This window comes from Rhinoderma darwinii, chromosome 10 (assembly GCF_050947455.1).
Source record: "Rhinoderma darwinii isolate aRhiDar2 chromosome 10, aRhiDar2.hap1, whole genome shotgun sequence".
Taxonomy (NCBI): domain Eukaryota; kingdom Metazoa; phylum Chordata; class Amphibia; order Anura; family Rhinodermatidae; genus Rhinoderma; species Rhinoderma darwinii.
The window spans coordinates 103965105-103986659 of record NC_134696.1 but is presented as its reverse complement, the minus strand read 5'-3'; the positions used below and the strand labels follow the sequence as shown (position 1 = coordinate 103986659).

The following is a 21555-nucleotide window of genomic DNA, read 5'->3' as shown; positions in this document are numbered from 1 at the left end:
TTTGTCTAGACCGGATACAAGTGTAACAAACTCTCAGCTGTGAGAAGTATAAGTCATGAGGAGTTTTGGATGTAAACAAGAATATCCCCATGCACTGACAGGAAGCAGAGGTCTTGAAAATGGTGAGGAATTGAAACGCAATGCCATAGAGACGCACAGTGCAGCTGCCTAGGGGCTTCGTAAAGAGGGGTTAACCCCTTCACCACTAGGAGTGTAAATATCTTCCCCCATAATGATTAGTAAACTATGGATGGATAAGGAGCAGCTGTCCAATCAGAAAACCCCTTTGTCTAAGAGGTGTCATGTGACCCTGTTTCCGCCCCTTCAGGAGGAGTCTTGCTCAGTTGCGCCCCCTAAGTTCAGGGGTATTAGGGTCTTGTTGTGGCATCATTGACCTGTATTTCCTTTTCTTGTCTAGACTGGATACAAGTGTAACAAACTCTCAGCTGTGAGAAGTATTTGGTCAGGACTGACAGCAAGCAGAGATCTTGTTGAGAAATTGAAACACAAAATCATTTAGAAAGAAGAACTTTTCTTTATACAGTAATTACCCTTCATTTACAAAAACCTGGACCGGCCCTTTAATTCATAAATCGAGGTCTAGCCGGGATTGACCCTTTAATGACTCGATCTCCCACATTACAAATACCTGACATTTATCTAATGTCATCGAGCGCGTTCCGTCAGTGCCGCCGGCCGGGACGAGCGCGTTCCCCTCCCCCCATGTTCATCAAATATCACTGACTTTATTAGGAAACAAATGATGGAAATAAATGGACGGGAGAGAATTAATTTACTGCCCAAAATGTCATCATATGGTAAAGAATCTGTAGGAAAACTCTAATACTCCAGTCACCTCCAAAGCTGCATCCACAGTTCTGCTGGCTTCCTGTTATAATAATATGGGTAGAGCTTTGGAGTGGATAGGAGGGGGAGGGGGGGGACCCAGTACCTCAAAAAGTTTGCAAAGTTATTTAACTCCCTGCTGAGCTTGTGCTTATATTTAAAGGGCCAGTGACCGGTGCAGAACTGGATTTCTGGAGGTTTCGGCACTTCGTGTCACTTTCGCCAGCCTCTCCCTAATGGCAGATAACAGGGAGCACTAGACTGATTTACCTGTCGTACGCTCAGCTTCTTCCCACCCTAAAATGGCTGATAACAGGGAGCAATAGATTGTAGACTGAACACTTTTCATCCAGAAGCACAAACCATGTGATGTCACTCTGAATAATCCTCCTGGAAATGAATGATCTTTACCTGTGAAAAGAATATTCCCCCAGGAAACAATTTACAAATACACCGCACGTCCCTGAGTCGCCATCGTGTGCGCGGATTATCGCCATTGATGCTAATAATCCCTAATACCATGTCCAGAGGGGTCGTCACCCAGCTTTCCAAACATCCAGATAACATATAAGTCTGTTTTGCACTGGTGTCAGTCTTCACTGCAGTTCTGGAATTCTATTTGTGAACCAGGAGGATTAGGATGGACAGGGCTATAGTTTCCTTCCAGCTCGGGGGGGGGGGGGGGGTGGTGCGTGCCATTGTGTCTGGAAACCGATCCTGTCCGGCCGCACCGTGCACGTTTCTGCGGTTGTCCGTGGTGGCGCGTGATGAGGCGGCCATGTTTACGGTTGGGCTCAGCTCATGGGGATATTCAGCTGGTGGCCCTGCATCTCCTGCTCCAGGTCAAAGAGGTTAACGGAATCGGCGGCGGTGACGGGCAGCGGGTCGGTGCTGTGGTCCTTATAGTTCTGGAGAAGGTGCTCGTTGCCCAGAGTGGCGGAATACATGGAGTCGGTCTCCCCGCGCAGCGTCAGGACGTTCCTCAGCGACAGCCCCAGGCGCGGGGCGCTGTTGGAGTTGCGCGCGGACAGCGAGATGACCCTGGAGCGTCGGCAGCACGGCAGGTACTTCCCCATGGCGCGCTTGAAGTCTCTCATGAAGAGGGGGTAGATGATGGGGTTCATGGTGCTGTTAAAGTATCCGAGCCACGTCAGGACGTCAAACAAGCCCGGGGGGACGCAGTCACAGACGGCCTGCATGGCACAGCAAGGGGACGGTCACCAAACCGGGCACAATGTACAGGATGGCATCACATCACTTCCTAATACAGGGCATGACCTAGGCGCTATTTAAAGGGAAACTGTCCCCAGGGTCGGCCCCTTTATATAAGGATTCCTTATAGATGTTCTAACAATACTGGCACAATGGCGCCAAATAAGCCGCCAATCAGAGAGCAGGAAAATGGGCTTTTCACATAGTCCCTCCCCTTTATGCCTTTTCAGCCATGACACACCCACAAGGAGGAGTCCTAGTGCAGTCAGGAGGAGGGGCTTAATCCTTCTGAACTCCTGATTGGCTGATTAACAGGATATTTACTAGATGGCGCCCCCTAGCTCAGCTTTTATAGGGCAATGATAATCTGTCCTCGAATATGGTTTATATCCCACAGGGGGCGTCAATCAGCTTTTTGCTGTCAGTGACTCGATTGCGTGCTATGGACATCCCCTTAAATAAAGCTCCTGAATGGGAATTCACCCAGCTTTCCACCCACCCTGATCGGCAATATGGGAGCGGCGTATGTAGCACTGCGGATCTGCCATTCAGGACGTAGGAAAAGCTGTGACATCAGCCCTGCGGTAGCTGTGATTTCCGCCATATTGGTTGTCACCCAGCTTTCCCAGAATCTGATAAAATCACTGAATGGAATTGTTAACCATTACTTTACTGGGGACTTGTGGTTTTCTGTCTCACGTTTCATGCGTCTTTCTTACCTGAACCATGTTGGCGACGAAGAATGGAAGCAATGCCACGAAAAACATGCCCAGCAGGATGCCCAGGGTGAGACTGGCCTTCAGCGCCTTCTTACTGTGCTTCGTGACAAACTTCCTGCCCTCCAGGACCGGAACGGCGAGCACCTGGGACGCCAAAAGAAAAAGAGGCACGATTATAGGACAGGACGGACTATGATCCATAGACTGACAATCACTGTTCTGCTACTCTGCTGCATTGCATTCCAGGAGATGTAGTGTTTTGTTTTTGAATATATATAACATTGCATCTCCCACGGTGGAACACAGTAGGTCATAACACTTAAAGGGGTCATCTGGGGCACATTCCAGAAAGGGTGCCACCCCATGTCCAGTATTGCAAATACAAGGCACAGGCTATGGACTAGAGTGACGCTGTTTCTTTAAAAAAAATAGCAGATTCTGTTATCTTCTCTCATACAACACAGCAGGGGGCAGCAGTGAGGTAACAGGAAACCAGAAGAATTGTGAATGCAGCTCTGGAGGTGACTAGAGTATAAGACATGATGGATATAATGATTGCTGAGCGGAAAATGTGACTGGATCCTGTAGTGTAATATAATATAATGAGTTCTCTCAAACCATCAACATCATCTCTGATCAGACGCACATCGTTTATTCGGGTCAGGCACAATCCGCCTGGCACCGCGCCCGCGCTCGCACGTAATATGCCAATCTTCCGTCTGTCAGTGGATTACATTCACATCTGCAGCGGAGCTCTGGAAAATCTAGGTCACACCGCAGCTCTGGAGATCAGCGTCTCGCGTCATATACGTAGCTCTCACCCGCGACAACGCCACGGGACGGCGACGAGAAGCCATTACTGTGGGCGGTTGATGCCGCTGCCGTAGCTCGGCCTGCGCCACATCCATTGGGCGAAAGCTCAATCATTGTATAATAAGTTCTGCATCTTCTAACTATGGCGGGATTTATTCATCGTTCTATGCCAGCCCTGGCGTTAAAAAGTCGCCAATTATGGCGCAGGTCATATTTACGCAATAATTCGCGACTTTTTACTGTTTTCCGATGCGCTGCCCTTTAAACAAACAGTGGGTGGGGCTTAGTGAAAGGAGGCGGTCCAGCCCATCCGACAAATTTACGCCAGAAACTGCCTTAAATTATAGCGGAAATCCACGCCGGCGCAAGCGATGGTTCTACTTTGTGGGGCACGATCGGCGTGCGTCTCTTAATAAATTTGTCGCATCGTATTCCTGCGGCTTTAGACTAAAAATGGCGTATGAAACGCCGATCTTAGTAAATCTGCCCCTTTGTTTCAATTTCTCACTACATTCAAGATCTCTGCTTGTTGTCACTGAATGGGGACATTCTTTACATTCCAGAGACTGATAACTGGTAGAGACCTCAATATGGTTTTCACAGCTGACGGTTTTCATGATCATTTGTTACAATGTTTCAGTTTGGAGTCCTGATTGTTTCGCTCATGGAGGATTATCTAGACTGGATACAATTGATCTCCGCAGCGGAATCCCCCTTTAAGGAGCATCTCCATTTCAAATTTGCCCTTGTGAAGGGGCTGATCATGTGATATCAAGGTGACCTTAAAGGGGCAAAAAGGAGGAATCCCCCAATAGGGTAGCTGGAGTAGAGAGCATCTGCAGAGCATCTCTGCCTGGCCGCCATGCTTTACACAGACATTTCACTTTCAATGCACATATAGTGATATTTTTTTTAAATCCCCCTTTCTTTCTTCAGTTGCTATTGGTTTCCTTTGGGGCATATGAACCTCCGGGTAAACCATTTAATGGGTGCAGCTTTGCCCCCTTGTTTACAGTTTTACAGATACACTAATTTAAAGGGGCCCATCCCGGTTACAGGTTGCAGCAGAGCTGAGTCAGCGCAGAGTTTATGACGAAAGTGTCAGTGTTATTATAACAGGCGAATGTATCTGGAATAAAATCAGGGGCTTGGAAACCGTTCTGCAGATAATTGCTGCTCCCCTCCCCCGACACACACTGAGTTGGCACCAGTTACCCTGCAGCAGAGGGTAGAGGGGTGTGGATGTTTTATGCATGCGTGGTGCGCTGGAGCTAAGCCTGGCAAGGGACTTGCCCACAGTTCTCATGTTCAGGACTGGAAACATATTACCATGTGACTCATCGCAGCGGCTGTTCTGCAGGGTAAATCTCACTCGTGTCGTGGCAGCAGAATGGCGCTAACTAGCGATGTGGAAAATAATCTACCCAATTTCGCCTTTTTGCAAATCGACACCCAACCCGACCATCATTAGGATACATGGGGGTGAATGCAATTTTGGTAAATTTAATACATTGCTTAAAACAAAGCGCTAATCAGATTGATGCCGCGGGGTGACAGGGCATGCTGGGATATGTCATTTGACAACTGCTCGTCGACACAGTCCTGGTATATGTCAATCCTGCCCTACACACTGTACAAATTTTATTACTGCATACCATTACCACCAGTGACCACAAGGTGTCACTGTTTGACGTATTGCCACCTGGTGGCCATCACTGGTAATGCTGTCCTGTGTTTGTCGAACAGAAGCATTTAATTATTTCCTGGTTAGAGAGGAAGAATAAGATTATCACATGTTGTAAAATATAATAATTAACTTTAAAGACACAGAACAGTTTTATTTCCATCATTATATTAACAGTGTACAAGAAACGACATCACCGGCCTCCGATTTCCTGCATCTCTTCTTAAAGAGGACCGGTCACCTCTCCTGACGTGTCTGTTTTTAGTAAATAACCGTATCCCCTATGAAATAACAATTCCGGAGCAGCTTTTCTTAGAACGCTACGTTGTGCCGTTCCCCTGTTGTTCCTCCTAGAAATTTATGAATACATTGACAACTGGGTGTTACTAGTTGGGGGTGTGTCCCTTACACATTCTCACACTGTCCAATCAGTGCTTCCACTCATAGAATGTAGAGACACCCCCCCCAAATGGTAGCACCCAGTTATAAATGTATCCATAAATTTCTAGGAGGAATAACAGAGTAACGGTGCAACACAGAGTTCTAAGAAAAGATGCTCCAGAATTGTTATTTCATAGGGAATACGAGTATTTACTAAAACAGATGTGTCAGGAGAGGGGACCGTGCTCTATAAAGCCTTAAATCCTTAATCACTATTATATCTGTCCAGTGTAATGGGTGTATTTCTCAGTATATATAATTCTGTATATATGGACACTGCACCGTACCACTTCTCCTGTCCTGTATACTGAGTGTAATTCTCACTATCTGTATTATTCTGTATATATATATACACTGCACAGCACCACTTCTCCTGTCCTGTATACTGGGTGTAATTCTCAGTATCTGTATTATTCTGTATATACACTGCACAGTACCACTTCTCCTGTCCTGTATACTGGGGGTAATTCTCAGTATATATAATTCTGTATATATGGACACTGCACAGTACCACTTCTCCTGTCCTGTATACTGAGTGTAATTCTCACTATCTGTATTATTCTGTATATATATATACACTGCACAGCACCACTTCTCCTGTCCTGTATACTGGGTGTAATTCTCAGTATCTGTATTATTCTGTATATATACACACTGCACAGTACCACTTCTCCTGTCCTGTATACTGGGTGTAATTCTCAGTATATGTATTATTCTGTATATACACTGCACAGTACCACTTCTCCTGTTCTGTATACTGGGTGTAATTCTCAGTATCTGTATATATGGACACTGCACAGTACAACTTCTCCTGTCCTGTATACTGGGTGTAATTCTCAGTATCTGTATTATTCTGTATATATATACACTACACAGTACCACTTCTCCTGTTCTGTATACTGGGTGTAATTCTCAGTATCTGTATTATTCTGTATATATGGACAGTGCACAGTACCACTTCTCCTGTCCTGTATACTGGGTGTAATTCTCAGTATCTGTATTATTCTGTATATATGGACAGTGCACAGTACCACGTCTCCTGTCCTGTATACTGGGTGTAATTCTCAGTATCTGTATTATTCTGTATATATGGACAGTGCACAGTGCCACTTCTCCTGTCCTGTATACTGGGTGTAATTCTCAGTATATATAATTCTGTATATATGGACACTGCACAGTACCACTTCTCCTGTCCTGTATACTGGGTGTAATTCTCAGTATCTGTATTATTCTGTAGTCCAGATCACATTCCTACCAGCACTCAGTCTTCTGTATTATAACTCACATCATCCACACATCACTCTCATCATCCACACGTCACTCACATCAGTATAAATACAAATACACAAAACTCATAGTCACAACATCAATCCAGACGCCTCAAAAAGAACAAAATCAGTAACAGTCTAAAAAATAAAATAAATAAAATTGTTAAACCACAATAAAACCAAAAACTGACCCTAACCGGTCCATGTGCCCATCAAAATATATTAACCAAGGAAAAATGAGAAACTCCTACATGAGAAAACACAACATGAGCCTAATCAGCAAATAACCCCCCCCCTTTTATTTATTTCTTAAATTTATTTATTTTTTTTTTTTTTTTTAATTTTTTTTTTTTTTTTTACATTTTTAATTTTTTTTTTTTTTATTTTTTTTTTTTTTCCCTCCACCCTTTTTCTTAACCACAAATCCGCAATATGAATACCAATTAGTAACCAATATATACAATATATACAAAACAATACTGAACATACATATATATATATAATATCTATAATATCTACATTATACCCAATTCAAGACCAATGTCCAGTCCAAAGTCCGTACCTTTAAGCTCCGACCGACACCATCGTCCATCCTTCAATGTCTCTTTGATCGGGCCCGGCTTTTTCTTATTATTTGTACCCCCCCTCCCCCCCTTTCCCCCCTCCCCACCTAACACCTAACCCCCTCACATCTATACAAAAATACTACACTCTACAAGATATAGTAAGTAAAGACTCAGCCTGTACAATGGCATACATTACCTGACATAACACATAACACATCCTTAACAAATCCTACCCACAAGGCCCTGGTTCGGTACCTGCAAGCCCTATATCCATCATCAACTATACAGAAAACAAAAAGCTACAGTGACAGCATTAGCCCCCCACCAGGAATAGAGACGACTAGACTAGGGCACGCTGAAGGAGAAACCCCTCCAAAGCATGGAGGCCCTACTCGTGCCCAGTCTCTCGAACTCCAAAGAACGAACCTTCCCCAGGTCACCGAGAATGTTCCTCACCACCTCTTCCTCCGGGAGGGTTTTTTGTCTGGTTGATACAAAACACCGTGCGTTCCACGTGCCGTACCTGACCGCTAAGCTGACTAAGAATAAAGTGCCCCGATCTCGACCACCCAGGTGTCTGAATGTTCCATAGGCCCATTCCGCATAGGAGAGACCGGTCAGACCAGGCCAACCAATGGAGGCACCCACCCTGCTGTAGACCCCTGTATTGAGGGGACAATGAAGCAGGAAGTGCTCCATGCTTTCCAGCACGCCGCCACACTCCTCCCGGGGACAACCCCTTTCCTCAGGGTTCCTGTGTTTCAAGTTGTCCCTCACATACAGTTTCCCATGGAAGCAACGCCAAGCCAAGTCCCAAAACTTTAAAGGGATCCTACTAGAATTTAAATCCCTCAAACCAACCTCCAGATCCCGACTTGGGCAGTCCCTGAGCGCCAGGGGCTTCTGGAAATGGGTCAACAGAACCCTGTTGTCAAGGAGCCTCCTTGACAGAGTCCTGATCTCCCACATCCCCAGACCCCACCGGCGAATTGTTTTCAGAACCACGGTAGCGTAAGACGGAAGATGCCCATGCGGCGTGCGAAGGTCCTTCACTTGCCCTCCTGTCTCCCATTCCTGGAAGAAAGGCCGAAACCACCCCCTGCAGGAGACTACCCACGGAGGAGCCCTCTCTTGCCAGAGGTTTGACATGTTGATCTTTACAAAGGTATTAACCAGGAATACCACAGGGTTGACCATACACAACCCCCCTAGTCTCCTCGTACGGTATGTCACCTCCCTCTTGACTAGGTTCAGCTTATTCCCCCATAACATCTGGAAGAACAAGCTGTAGACCCGAGTCCAGAGAGGTTCTGGCAAGATGCAGACACTGCCCAAATAGATTAACAAAGGGAGCAGGTAAGTTTTGATCAAGTTGACCCTTTCCCTGAGGGTCAAAGACCAACCCTTCCACTGGTCGACCTTCTGAGCGGCGATCTTTAGCCTGCTGTCCCAATTTTGTTTGGGGTAATCCCCCTGGCCAAATTCGATGCCGAGAATTTTTACAAACTCCTGAGGCCCTGGAAGAGTGTCCGAGAGATCAAAGGTAGGATCTCCCCCTCCCAGCCAGAGACTCTTACACTTATCCGGGTTGATCATGGACCCGGATGCCTCCGAGTAGCGGTCAACTTCAGACATCACTCACTCTGCCTCCCCTCTCGAGGACACAAAGACGGTGACGTCATCCGCATACGCCACCACTCTCAGAGTGGCTTCCGAGGCTGCCAAGTCCATGCTGACTCCCACCAACGGTCCACGATCCACCCTCCTAAGGAAAGGGGTCAATCGCGAACACGTATAAAAGCGGGCTCAGCGGGCAACCCTGGCGAACCCCAGACCCAACCTCAAAAGAGCGGCCAATCCAACCGTTCACAAGCGGAAAACTCTCTGCCCCTGCATACAAGATCTTAAGCCAATCAACAAACCCCCCCCCGGCAGACCATACCTCAGAAGGCCCGACCAGAGATACTCGTGATCAACCCGATCAAACGCTTTTGCCTGATCCAAGGACAGCAAGTACCCCTTCCAACGGCCCGCCCTACTCTGCTCCACTGCCTCTCGGACACCGAGTACAGCGCTAAACGCACTGCGGCCTGGAACAGAGCAATGCTGAGCCCCCGAAAGGAGCCGGGTGCAAATTTCACCAGCCGATTAAACAGCACCTTTGCCAGAACCTTTCTGTCCACATTGAGTAGCGCTATGGGACGCCAATTCTCAATGTGCGATGGATCTTTACCCTTTGACAGGATGATCAAGGCCGACCTCCTCATTGACTTCGGCAAAGTGCCCGAGGAAAGACACTCATTCAACACCTCAGTCAACAGGGGAACTAAAATGTCCTTAAAGGTCTTGTAAAATTCAGACGTTAAGCCATCTGGACCCGGCGACTTCTTGAGGGCAAGCCCTTCAATCGCCAGTCTCACTTCCTCTTCCCTGATCGCCTCTGCCAAGACACCAAGAGAGGGGTCTACTCCTGGTTCGGGGACAGTTTCAGCCAGGAAAGCCGACATCGCATCCCGATCAAGATCCATCTTTCCCAAGAGGTGCGAGTAAAAGGATCTGACGACCTCCAAGATCCCTGATCTGGACCTTTTCAGGGATCCTGTACTGTCCATCAGTCCTGAAACCACTTTACTATTTACTGACATCTTGCAGTTCTTGTAGGGGTCGGGCGAGCGGTACTTCCCAAAATCCCTCTCAAAAACTAAAGATGCGTGTCTATCATACTGGCAACTCTTAAGCAAAGATTTCACTCTGGAGATGTCCTCGCGGTCACCTCCAGTCGAGACAAGATGCTCGAGTTTCCTCCTCAGGCCCTGATACAGGCGGTACCTGTCCAGGCTCCTGAGGCTCGAGAGCTGGCGGAAGAAACTCGCCACCCTTTTTTTGAACATCTCCCACCACTCCGACTTACCGCTACAAAGATCCAGTAATGGTACCTGGCTCTGAAAGAAATCCTCAAAGGACCGTCTTATCTCCGCTTCTTCCAAGAGAGACGAATTGAGCCTCCAAAAGCCTCTTCCCATCCGGGGGGTCTCCACTCCTCCTGTCCTGTATACTGGGTGTAATTCTCAGTATCTGTATTATTCTGTTTATATATACCGCACAGTACCACTTCTCTTGTCCTGTATACTGGGTGTAATTCTCAGTATCTGTATTATTCTGTATATATACACCGCACAGTACCACTTCTCTTGTCCTGTATACTGGGTGTAATTCTCAGTATCTGTATTATTCTGTATATATGGACACTGCACAGTACCACTTCTCCTGTCCTGTATACTGGGTGTAATTCTCAGTATCTGTATTATTCTGTATATATAGACACTGCACAGTACCACTTCTCCTGTCCTGTATACTGGGTGTAATTCTCAGTACCTGTATTATTCTGTATATATGGATACTGCACAGTACCACTTCTCCTGTCCTGTATACTGGGTGTAATTCTCAGTATCTGTATTATTCTGTATATATATACACTGCACAGTACTACTTCTCCTGTCCTGTATACTGGGTGTAATTCTCAGTATCTGTATTATTCTGTATATATATACACTGCACAGTACCACTTCTCCTGTCCTGTATACTGGGTGTAATTCTTAGTATCTGTATTATTCTGTATATATATACACTGCACAGTACCACTTCTCCTGTCCTGTATACTGGGTGTAATTCTCAGTATCTGTATTATTCTGTATATATGGACACTGCACAGTACCACTTCTCCTGTCCTGTATACTGGGTGTAATTTACAGTATCTGTATTATTCTGTATATATGGACTCTGCACAGTACCACTTCTCCTGTCCTGTATACTGGGTGTAATTCTCAGTATCTGTATTATTCTGTATATATAGACACTGCACAGTACCACTTCTCCTGTCCTGTATACTGGGTGTAATTCTCAGTATCTGTATTATTCTGTATATATTAACACTGCACAGTACCACTTCTCCTGTCCTGTATACTGGGTGTAATTCTCAGTATATGTATTATTCTGTATATATACACTGCACAGTACCACTTCTCCTGTCCTGTATACTGGGTGTAATTCTCAGTATCTGTATTACTCTGTGTATATATACACTGCACAGCACCACTTCTCCTGTCCTGTATACTGGGTGTAATTCTCAGTATATGTATTATTCTGTATATATACACTGCACAGTACCACTTCTCATCTTTTTAATAAATGTTAACAAACATACACATGCCATAAATCCGCACATACAATACACGGGTCATAAACCAACACAAAATGAACAAGTTATAAACACATTATGAATCTCGGCCGCCTCCTCTCTGGTCCAGATCACATTCCTACCAGCACTCAGTCTTCTGTATTATAACTCACATCATCCACACATCACTCACATCATCCACACGTCACTCACATCAGTATAAATACAAATACACAAAACTCATAGTCACAACATCAATCCAGACGCCTCAAAAAGAACAAAATCAGTAACAGTCTAAAAAATAAAATAAATAAAATTGTTAAACCACAATAAAACCAAAAACTGACCCTAACCGGTCCATGTGCCCATCAAAATATATTAACCAAGGAAAAATGAGAAACTCCTACATGAGAAAACACAACATGAGCCTAATCAGCAAATAACCCCCCCCCTTTTATTTATTTCTTAAATTTTTTTTTTTTTTTTTTTTTTTTTAATTATTTTTTTTTTTTTTACATTTTTAATTTTTTTATTTTTTTTTTTTTTTCCCTCCACCCTTTTTCTTAACCACAAATCCGCAATATGAATACCAATTAGTAACCAATATATACAATATATACAAAACAATACTGAACATACATATATATATATAATATCTATAATATCTACATTATACCCAATTCAAGACCAATGTCCAGTCCAAAGTCCGTACCTTTAAGCTCCGACCGACACCATCGTCCATCCTTCAATGTCTCTTTGATCGGGCCCGGCTTTTTCTTATTATTTGTACCCCCCCTCCCCCCCTTTCCCCCCTCCCCACCTAACACCTAACCCCCTCACATCTATACAAAAATACTACACTCTACAAGATATAGTAAGTAAAGACTCAGCCTGTACAATGGCATACATTACCTGACATAACACATAACACATCCTTAACAAATCCTACCCACAAGGCCCTGGTTCGGTACCTGCAAGCCCTATATCCATCATCAACTATACAGAAAACAAAAAGCTACAGTGACAGCATTAGCCCCCCACCAGGAATAGAGACGACTAGACTAGGGCACGCTGAAGGAGAAACCCCTCCAAAGCATGGAGGCCCTACTCGTGCCCAGTCTCTCGAACTCCAAAGAACGAACCTTCCCCAGGTCACCGAGAATGTTCCTCACCACCTCTTCCTCCGGGAGGGTTTTTTGTCTGGTTGATACAAAACACCGTGCGTTCCACGTGCCGTACCTGACCGCTAAGCTGACTAAGAATAAAGTGCCCCGATCTCGACCACCCAGGTGTCTGAATGTTCCATAGGCCCATTCCGCATAGGAGAGACCGGTCAGACCAGGCCAACCAATGGAGGCACCCACCCTGCTGTAGACCCCTGTATTGAGGGGACAATGAAGCAGGAAGTGCTCCATGCTTTCCAGCACGCCGCCACACTCCTCCCGGGGACAACCCCTTTCCTCAGGGTTCCTGTGTTTCAAGTTGTCCCTCACATACAGTTTCCCATGGAAGCAACGCCAAGCCAAGTCCCAAAACTTTAAAGGGATCCTACTAGAATTTAAATCCCTCAAACCAACCTCCAGATCCCGACTTGGGCAGTCCCTGAGCGCCAGGGGCTTCTGGAAATGGGTCAACAGAACCCTGTTGTCAAGGAGCCTCCTTGACAGAGTCCTGATCTCCCACATCCCCAGACCCCACCGGCGAATTGTTTTCAGAACCACGGTAGCGTAAGACGGAAGATGCCCATGCGGCGTGCGAAGGTCCTTCACTTGCCCTCCTGTCTCCCATTCCTGGAAGAAAGGCCGAAACCACCCCCTGCAGGAGACTACCCACGGAGGAGCCCTCTCTTGCCAGAGGTTTGACATGTTGATCTTTACAAAGGTATTAACCAGGAATACCACAGGGTTGACCATACACAACCCCCCTAGTCTCCTCGTACGGTATGTCACCTCCCTCTTGACTAGGTTCAGCTTATTCCCCCATAACATCTGGAAGAACAAGCTGTAGACCCGAGTCCAGAGAGGTTCTGGCAAGATGCAGACACTGCCCAAATAGATTAACAAAGGGAGCAGGTAAGTTTTGATCAAGTTGACCCTTTCCCTGAGGGTCAAAGACCAACCCTTCCACTGGTCGACCTTCTGAGCGGCGATCTTTAGCCTGCTGTCCCAATTTTGTTTGGGGTAATCCCCCTGGCCAAATTCGATGCCGAGAATTTTTACAAACTCCTGAGGCCCTGGAAGAGTGTCCGAGAGATCAAAGGTAGGATCTCCCCCTCCCAGCCAGAGACTCTTACACTTATCCGGGTTGATCATGGACCCGGATGCCTCCGAGTAGCGGTCAACTTCAGACATCACTCACTCTGCCTCCCCTCTCGAGGACACAAAGACGGTGACGTCATCCGCATACGCCACCACTCTCAGAGTGGCTTCCGAGGCTGCCAAGTCCATGCTGACTCCCACCAACGGTCCACGATCCACCCTCCTAAGGAAAGGGGTCAATCGCGAACACGTATAAAAGCGGGCTCAGCGGGCAACCCTGGCGAACCCCAGACCCAACCTCAAAAGAGCGGCCAATCCAACCGTTCACAAGCGGAAAACTCTCTGCCCCTGCATACAAGATCTTAAGCCAATCAACAAACCCCCCCCCGGCAGACCATACCTCAGAAGGCCCGACCAGAGATACTCGTGATCAACCCGATCAAACGCTTTTGCCTGATCCAAGGACAGCAAGTACCCCTTCCAACGGCCCGCCCTACTCTGCTCCACTGCCTCTCGGACACCGAGTACAGCGCTAAACGCACTGCGGCCTGGAACAGAGCAATGCTGAGCCCCCGAAAGGAGCCGGGTGCAAATTTCACCAGCCGATTAAACAGCACCTTTGCCAGAACCTTTCTGTCCACATTGAGTAGCGCTATGGGACGCCAATTCTCAATGTGCGATGGATCTTTACCCTTTGACAGGATGATCAAGGCCGACCTCCTCATTGACTTCGGCAAAGTGCCCGAGGAAAGACACTCATTCAACACCTCAGTCAACAGGGGAACTAAAATGTCCTTAAAGGTCTTGTAAAATTCAGACGTTAAGCCATCTGGACCCGGCGACTTCTTGAGGGCAAGCCCTTCAATCGCCAGTCTCACTTCCTCTTCCCTGATCGCCTCTGCCAAGACACCAAGAGAGGGGTCTACTCCTGGTTCGGGGACAGTTTCAGCCAGGAAAGCCGACATCGCATCCCGATCAAGATCCATCTTTCCCAAGAGGTGCGAGTAAAAGGATCTGACGACCTCCAAGATCCCTGATCTGGACCTTTTCAGGGATCCTGTACTGTCCATCAGTCCTGAAACCACTTTACTATTTACTGACATCTTGCAGTTCTTGTAGGGGTCGGGCGAGCGGTACTTCCCAAAATCCCTCTCAAAAACTAAAGATGCGTGTCTATCATACTGGCAACTCTTAAGCAAAGATTTCACTCTGGAGATGTCCTCGCGGTCACCTCCAGTCGAGACAAGATGCTCGAGTTTCCTCCTCAGGCCCTGATACAGGCGGTACCTGTCCAGGCTCCTGAGGCTCGAGAGCTGGCGGAAGAAACTCGCCACCCTTTTTTTGAACATCTCCCACCACTCCGACTTACCGCTACAAAGATCCAGTAATGGTACCTGGCTCTGAAAGAAATCCTCAAAGGACCGTCTTATCTCCGCTTCTTCCAAGAGAGACGAATTGAGCCTCCAAAAGCCTCTTCCCATCCGGGGGGTCTCCACTCCTCCTGTCCTGTATACTGGGTGTAATTCTCAGTATCTGTATTATTCTGTTTATATATACCGCACAGTACCACTTCTCTTGTCCTGTATACTGGGTGTAATTCTCAGTATCTGTATTATTCTGTATATATGGACACTGCACAGTACCACTTCTCCTGTCCTGTATACTGGGTGTAATTCTCAGTACCTGTATTATTCTGTATATATGGATACTGCACAGTACCACTTCTCCTGTCCTGTATACTGGGTGTAATTCTCAGTATCTGTATTATTCTGTATATATATACACTGCACAGTACTACTTCTCCTGTCCTGTATACTGGGTGTAATTCTCAGTATCTGTATTATTCTGTATATATATACACTGCACAGTACCACTTCTCCTGTCCTGTATACTGGGTGTAATTCTTAGTATCTGTATTATTCTGTATATATATACACTGCACAGTACCACTTCTCCTGTCCTGTATACTGGGTGTAATTCTCAGTATCTGTATTATTCTGTATATATGGACACTGCACAGTACCACTTCTCCTGTCCTGTATACTGGGTGTAATTTACAGTATCTGTATTATTCTGTATATATGGACTCTGCACAGTACCACTTCTCCTGTCCTGTATACTGGGTGTAATTCTCAGTATCTGTATATATGGACACTACACAGTACCACTTCTCCTGTCCTGTATACTGGGTGTAATTCTCAGTATCTGTATTATTCTGTATATATGGACACTGCACAGTACTACTTCTCCTGTCCTGTATACTGGGTGTAATTCTCAGTATCTGTATTATTCTGTGTATATACACTGCACAGTACTACTTCTCCTGTCCTGTATACTGGGTGTAATTCTCAGTATCTGTATTATTCTGTATATATACACTGCACAGTACCACTTCTCCTGTCCTGTATACTGGGTGTAATTCTCAGTATCTGTATTATTCTGTATATATGGACACTGCACAGTACCACTTCTCCTGTCCTGTATACTGGGTGTAATTCTCAGTATCTGTATTATTCTGTGTATATACACTGCACAGTACCACTTCTCCTGTCCTGTATACTGGGTGTAATTCTCAGTATCTGTATTATTTTGTATATATGGACACTGCACAGTACCACTTCTCCTGTCCTGTATACTGAGTGTAATTCTCAGTATCTGTATTATTCTGTATATATATACACTGCACAGTACCACTTCTCCTGTCCTGTATACTTTGTGTAATTCTCAGTATCTGTATTATTCTGTATATATACACTGCACAGTACCACTCCTCCTGTCCTGTATACTGGGTGTAATTCTCAGTATCTGTATTATTCTGTATATATATACACTGCACAGTACCACTTCTCCTGTCCTGTATACTGGGTGTAATTCTCAGTATCTGTATTATTCTGTATATATGGACACTGCACAGTACCACTTCTCCTGTCCTGTATACTGGGTGTAATTCTCAGTATCTGTATTATACTGTATATATATACACTGCACAGTACCACTTCTCATGTCCTGTATACTGGGTGTAATTCTCAGTATATGTATTATTCTGTATATATAGACACTGCACAGTACCACTTCTCATGTCCTGTATACTGGGTGTAATTCTCAGTATCTGTATTATTCTGTATATATGGACACTGCACAGTACCACTTCTCCTGTCCTGTATACTGGGTGTAATTCTCAGTATCTGTATTATTCTGTATATATAGACACTGCACAGTACCACTTCTCCTGTCCTGTATACTGGGTGTAATTCTCAGTATCTGTATTATTCTGTATATATAGACACTGCACAGTACTACTTATCCTGTCCTGTATACTGGGTGTAATTCTCAGTATTTGTATTATTCTGTATATATATACACACTGCACAGTACCACTTCTCCTGTCCTGTATACTGGGTGTAATTCTCAGTATCTGTATTATTCTGTATATATGGACACTGCACAGTACCACTTCTCCTGTCCTGTATACTGGGTGTAATTCTCAGTATCTGTATTATTCTGTATATATAGACACTGCACAGTACCACTTCTCATGTCCTGTATACTGGGTGTAATTCTCAGTATCTGTATTATTCTGTATATATGGACACTGCACAGTACCACTTCTCCTGTCCTGTATACTGGGTGTAATTCTCAGTATCTGTATTATTCTGTATATATAGACACTGCACAGTACCACTTCTCCTGTCCTGTATACTGGGTGTAATTCTCAGTATCTGTATTAGTCTGTATATATACACTGCACAGTACCACTTCTCCTGTCCTGTATACTGGGTGTAATTCTCAGTATCTGTATTATTCTGTATATATAGACACTGCACAGTACCACTTATCCTGTCCTGTATACTGGGTGTAATTCTCAGTATCTGTATTATTCTGTATATATGGACACTGCACAGTACCACTTCTCCTGTCCTGTATACTGGGTGTAATTATCAGTATCTGTATTATTCTGTATATATATACACTGCACAGTACCACTCCTCCTGTCCTGTATACTGGGTGTAATTCTCAGGGACATATATATATGGACAGGGCACAGTACCACTTCTCTTGTGCTATTTGCTGGGTGTCATTGCCTTTGTAAACCACAGCAAAGCGTTTCCACAAGTCACAGTTGGTACTCTGTCACATGCAGAATTGGTGCTCACCTGCACGTGGTCTTCAGACATGTTGGGCACATTCGTGGTCAAGGAGGCCACCTGCACCGCCTGCTTCCTGGCTGCCAGCAGGATCCTGCAGTAGGTGAATGATATGGCGGCTGATGGGAGAAAGAAGGTCAGACAGGAGGCGATCAAGGCGTAGGGTAAGCTGACCAGCAGACGACACTGCTTCTCCTGCGACGCCGATGTCAGGTTGGACGGTTGCAACTCAAAGTCCGGCTCATGCCAACCCATCTCAATGGGCAAGAAAGATGCCAGAGCGGCCAATGTCCATGTGGCCAAGATCAAGCCTAGGGCCCTACAGGACGTCATCCGGAGCTTGTACTTGAGCGGGGAGATAATGAGGAGGTACCGGTCCAGGCTGATGACACACAGGTTGAGTATGGACGCGCTGCAGCACATCACATCAAAGGAGTACCAGATGCAGCAGAACTCCGCGTCTAAAACCCACCTTCCATAGAGTTCGTTCAGCATGGCCGGCGGCATCACCACCAGGCCCACCATGAGGTCCGACATGAAGAGGGACACCAAGAAATAGTTGGACGTGTTGCGGAGAGACCTCTGGGTGAAGATGAGTAAGATAAGTAGAGAGTTTCCCAAGGTGGTGAGAAAGATAATGAAGCAAAGGAAGGCGGCAATCCAGACCCGCAGCCCATCGGGAGATGCCACCTCTGCCCCTTTGCCAATTAGTCCATCCCAATGTTTATCCATTTGGTGAGCCGTGAAGTATTATTCTACAGAGACGTGGCCATTGAAAGTGTCTCCTCTTTGTCCAGTGTCTCTCCATTGATCCTAGATCTCCACTATCCAACCTTGGTCCTGTCTTAACGTCTCCATCCCCACCCTGGGCTCATTTTGGCTTCACCCTTCTCCACCATCCCGACCCCAGTCCTGAGCTTCTCAACTTCCCCACTATCCTGGTCCCTTCTTAGCTTCTCACCTTATCCAACATCCAAATCCTGTTACCATCTTAGCTTATGACCTTCTCCACCACCAAGATTTTAGTCCCGACTTAGCTTCTCACCTTCCCCACCATCCTGTTCCTATCTTAGCTTCTTAACCACTCCATCACCAAGATCCTGGTCCCGTCTTATCTTCTTAAGTTCTCCACCACCCAGATTCTGGTCCCGTCTTATCTTCTTAAGTTCTCCACTACCCAGATCCCGGTCCCGTCTTAGCTTCTTGAATTCCCAACCACCCAGATCCTGGTCCCGTCTTATCTTCTTACGTTCTCAACCACCCAGATCCGGGTCCCGTCTTATCTTTTTAAGTTCTCCATCACCCAGATCCTGGTCCCATCTTAGCTTCTCAAATTCTCCACCACCCGGATCCCGGTCCCGTCTTTTCTTCTTACCTCCTGTCCCTCCTGGTCCCGTCTTTTCTTCTTACCTCCTCTCCCTCCCGGTCCCGTCTTCTCACCTTCTCCCGTCTCTGCTTTTTTCTCCTATTCCATTCACTTTATCTTTTCCTCGATTTCGTTAATTCTGACGAGTCTTTGTCCTCCTCGTCATCCTACGTCTCCCCGTCTCTCCTTCCAGTCGTTGTTCCATCCCTGTCATTACTCTGTTTTCCGGCAGGTTATTGTGTCTTCGCCTGTCTCGCTGTCACTTCTCCTCTGTGAGACTCTCCTCGCCGTCTCCGCCATGCCACCCCCTCCCGCAGGAGCAGCAGAGCTGGCAGAGGCGATTGGAATCACATGTAACAACCTTAGGAAGGAAGAAAATGTGAGATGTGGAGAAGTGAGTGGTGAATGAGCAGCGACTGACAGCGCCGGGTCCCACCCCCTCCCGAGCCCCTTCCTCTCTGACCAGAGGAAAAATCTCATCATCTCCAGGAATTATTGACTTTTGCACCTCAACCAAACAGATCAGGTAATGTGCAGCAGATTCCAGCACAGCGGACGTGACAGCAGCTCCTGAAGAGTTAATATATGTGATAGGGCCCCCTCAGCTGTAAATGATATGAATATTAGGTCACTGAGGAGTCCGGGGGCCACATACGTCACCCAGGCTGTAAATTGAGGTCAAGGAGCTTAGAAGTGACTTCCAATATTCTTAACCTGCATAGTATACTACACACAGCTGCTGCAGAACCTCATTATACACACCTCAGCTACTGCACAACCTCATTATACAGACCTCAGCTACTGCAGAACCTCATTATACACACCTCAGCTACTGCAGAACCTCATTATACAGACCTCAGCTACTGCAGAACCTCATTATACACACCAGCTACTGCACAACCTCATTATACAGACCTCAGCTACTGCAGAACCTCATTATACAGACCTCAGCTACTGCAGAACCTCATTATACACACCTCAGCTGCTGCAGAACCTCATTATACAGACCTCAGCTACTTCAGAACATCATTATACACACCTCAGCTACTGCAGAACCTCATTATACAGACCTCAGCTACTGCAGAACCTCATTATACAGACCTCAGCTACTGCAGAACCTCATTATACACACCTCAGCTACTGCAGAACCTCATTATACACACCTCCGCTACTGCAGAACCTCATTATACACACCTCAGCTGCTGCAGAACCTCATTATACAGACCTCAGCTACTTCAGAACATCATTATACACACCTCAGCTACTGCAGAACCTCATTATACAGACCTCAGCTACTGCAGAACCTCATTATACAGACCTCAGCTACTGCAGAACCTCATTATACACACCTCAGCTACTGCAGAACCTCATTATACACACCTCCGCTACTGCAGAACCTCATTATACACACCTCCGCTACTGCAGAACCTCATTGAACACACCTCACCTGCTGCAGATCATCATAAAACACACCTCAGCTGCTGCAGAACCTCATTGAACACACCTCAGCTGCTGGAGAACCTCAGTGAACACATCTCAGCTGCTGCAGAACATCATAATACACACCTCAGCTGCTGCAGAACATCATAATACACACAGCTGCTGTAGAACCTCATTAAACACACAGCTGCTGCAGAACATCATAATACACACCTCAGCTGCTGTAGAACCTCATAATACACCCTTCAGCTGCTGCAGAACCTCATTGAACACACCTCGGGTGCTGCAGAACATCATAACACACCTCAGCTGCTGCAGAACTTCATAATACACAACTCAGTTGCTGCAGAACCTCATTGAACACACCAGCTGCTGCAGAACATCATATTACACACCTCAGCTGCTGCAGAACCTTATAATACATATATTAGCTGCTGCAGAATATCATAATAAACACCACAGATGCTGCAGGACCTCTTTTTTTAAGGAAAGAGGTAGAGGAATTCTGAAGCAGCTTGTTAAATGTAGTGTACATCACCCCCCAAGATGCAATCTGTTAAGTGATCATTGATTGACATGAAACCCTCCCCATGCTTTATCAAAGTGAGGTTTTGCAGCAG

The 21555-nt window shown here is 46.0% G+C and overlaps 1 protein-coding gene across 1 annotated transcript; it reads right to left on the bottom strand.

Annotated features, from left to right (window-relative positions):
* Positions 1–539: 539 nt before the first annotated feature.
* HTR6 (5-hydroxytryptamine receptor 6) lies at positions 540–20047 on the bottom strand. The gene is made up of 3 exons (XM_075840474.1): positions 18139–20047; positions 2778–2921; positions 540–2039 (listed from the first exon to the last, which is right to left on the bottom strand). Exons 1-3 carry the CDS (start codon positions 18859–18861, stop codon positions 1641–1643), a joined length of 1266 nt encoding a protein of 421 aa, XP_075696589.1. The 5' UTR covers positions 18862–20047; the 3' UTR covers positions 540–1640.
* Between the last annotated feature and the right edge of the window lie 1508 nt (positions 20048–21555).

Bases quoted from the DNA above. Each gene is read 5' to 3' on its own strand.
- HTR6 (XM_075840474.1), bottom strand. From the start codon at position 18,861: ATGGATAAACATTGGGATGGACTAATTGGCAAAGGGGCAGAGGTGGCA. The intron at 2,922-18,138 runs GTGAGCACCAAT...TTGGCGTCCCAG, and splicing joins TGTCTGAAGACCACGTGCAG to GTGCTCGCCGTTCCGGTCCT. The intron at 2,040-2,777 runs GTAAGAAAGACG...TGTGCCATGCAG, and splicing joins TCGTCGCCAACATGGTTCAG to GCCGTCTGTGACTGCGTCCC.